General features: G+C 36.7%; 1 protein-coding gene across 2 annotated transcripts in view; it reads right to left on the bottom strand.

Moving 5' to 3' along the window:
- Positions 1–806, bottom strand: part of asmt (acetylserotonin O-methyltransferase) — a 24,428-nt gene that overhangs the window by 7,656 nt on the left and 15,966 nt on the right. For both annotated transcript variants that reach the window (XM_016252067.1, XM_016252068.1), the window contains exon 7: positions 10–132. In XM_016252067.1, coding sequence (XP_016107553.1) covers positions 10–132 — 123 coding nt within the window. The remainder of the gene's footprint in view (positions 1–9; positions 133–806) is intronic.

Below are 806 nucleotides of genomic sequence, written 5' to 3'. Positions count from 1 at the left end.
TGTTTGTACCTGGTCTACAGGACTGGTAAATCTTGGCCAGAAGCTCCACACTCCGCTGGTCGGTCCAGTCATGCAGAATCCGGGCCAGAACGTAGAGATCGGCCTGCGGGAGCTCGTCCTTAAAGCAGTCTCCTGCCACACACACACACACACACACACATAAATGAACAAACAATCTACTGATGCATCACTGTTCAGATGGAGCCAAAAACATTCATGGATCACAAATATCAAACTCACATCATTAGAATGTCCAATGATTTTCATGCAAGACTCTTTTGGAAGAAAAAAAAATCTAAATTTCATAACTGCAACTTCTGGTGAAAAACAAACAAAACTAAAAACAACAACAACAACAAAAATGTACAAAAAATAAATAAATAATAAAAACAAAAATTAAAATGAAAACATTAACCAAAATAAAATATTTTTAAAAAATTAGAGCAAAATTATAACAACTTCACCTAAAATTAAAATTAAAAAACAGAAACTATAAAAATAAAATCTAGTTCAAAATATTAACAAAATCTATAATAGTATATCAATGATACAAAAGTAACACAGAGACTTTACAACCCTGAATAGAACCATCATAAAGAGGCAAATGCAGCACCGGCATGACATTAACCTCAGTGAGCGTGATGAATCAATCCAGAACAGAACAATAACTCCTCATCCTCCAACACACACACACACACACACTCACACACACTCACTCACTCACACACACACCCTCACAGACACACACACACACACACACCCACACACACTCTCTCACTCACACACACACACACACACACACACAC

Source organism: Sinocyclocheilus grahami, unplaced genomic scaffold (assembly GCF_001515645.1).
Source record: "Sinocyclocheilus grahami isolate Dianchi unplaced genomic scaffold, SAMN03320097.WGS_v1.1 scaffold1085.1, whole genome shotgun sequence".
NCBI classification, from domain to species: domain Eukaryota; kingdom Metazoa; phylum Chordata; class Actinopteri; order Cypriniformes; family Cyprinidae; genus Sinocyclocheilus; species Sinocyclocheilus grahami.
The sequence above is the reverse complement of the archived record's forward strand: the minus strand, read 5'-3'. Positions and strand labels throughout refer to the sequence as shown.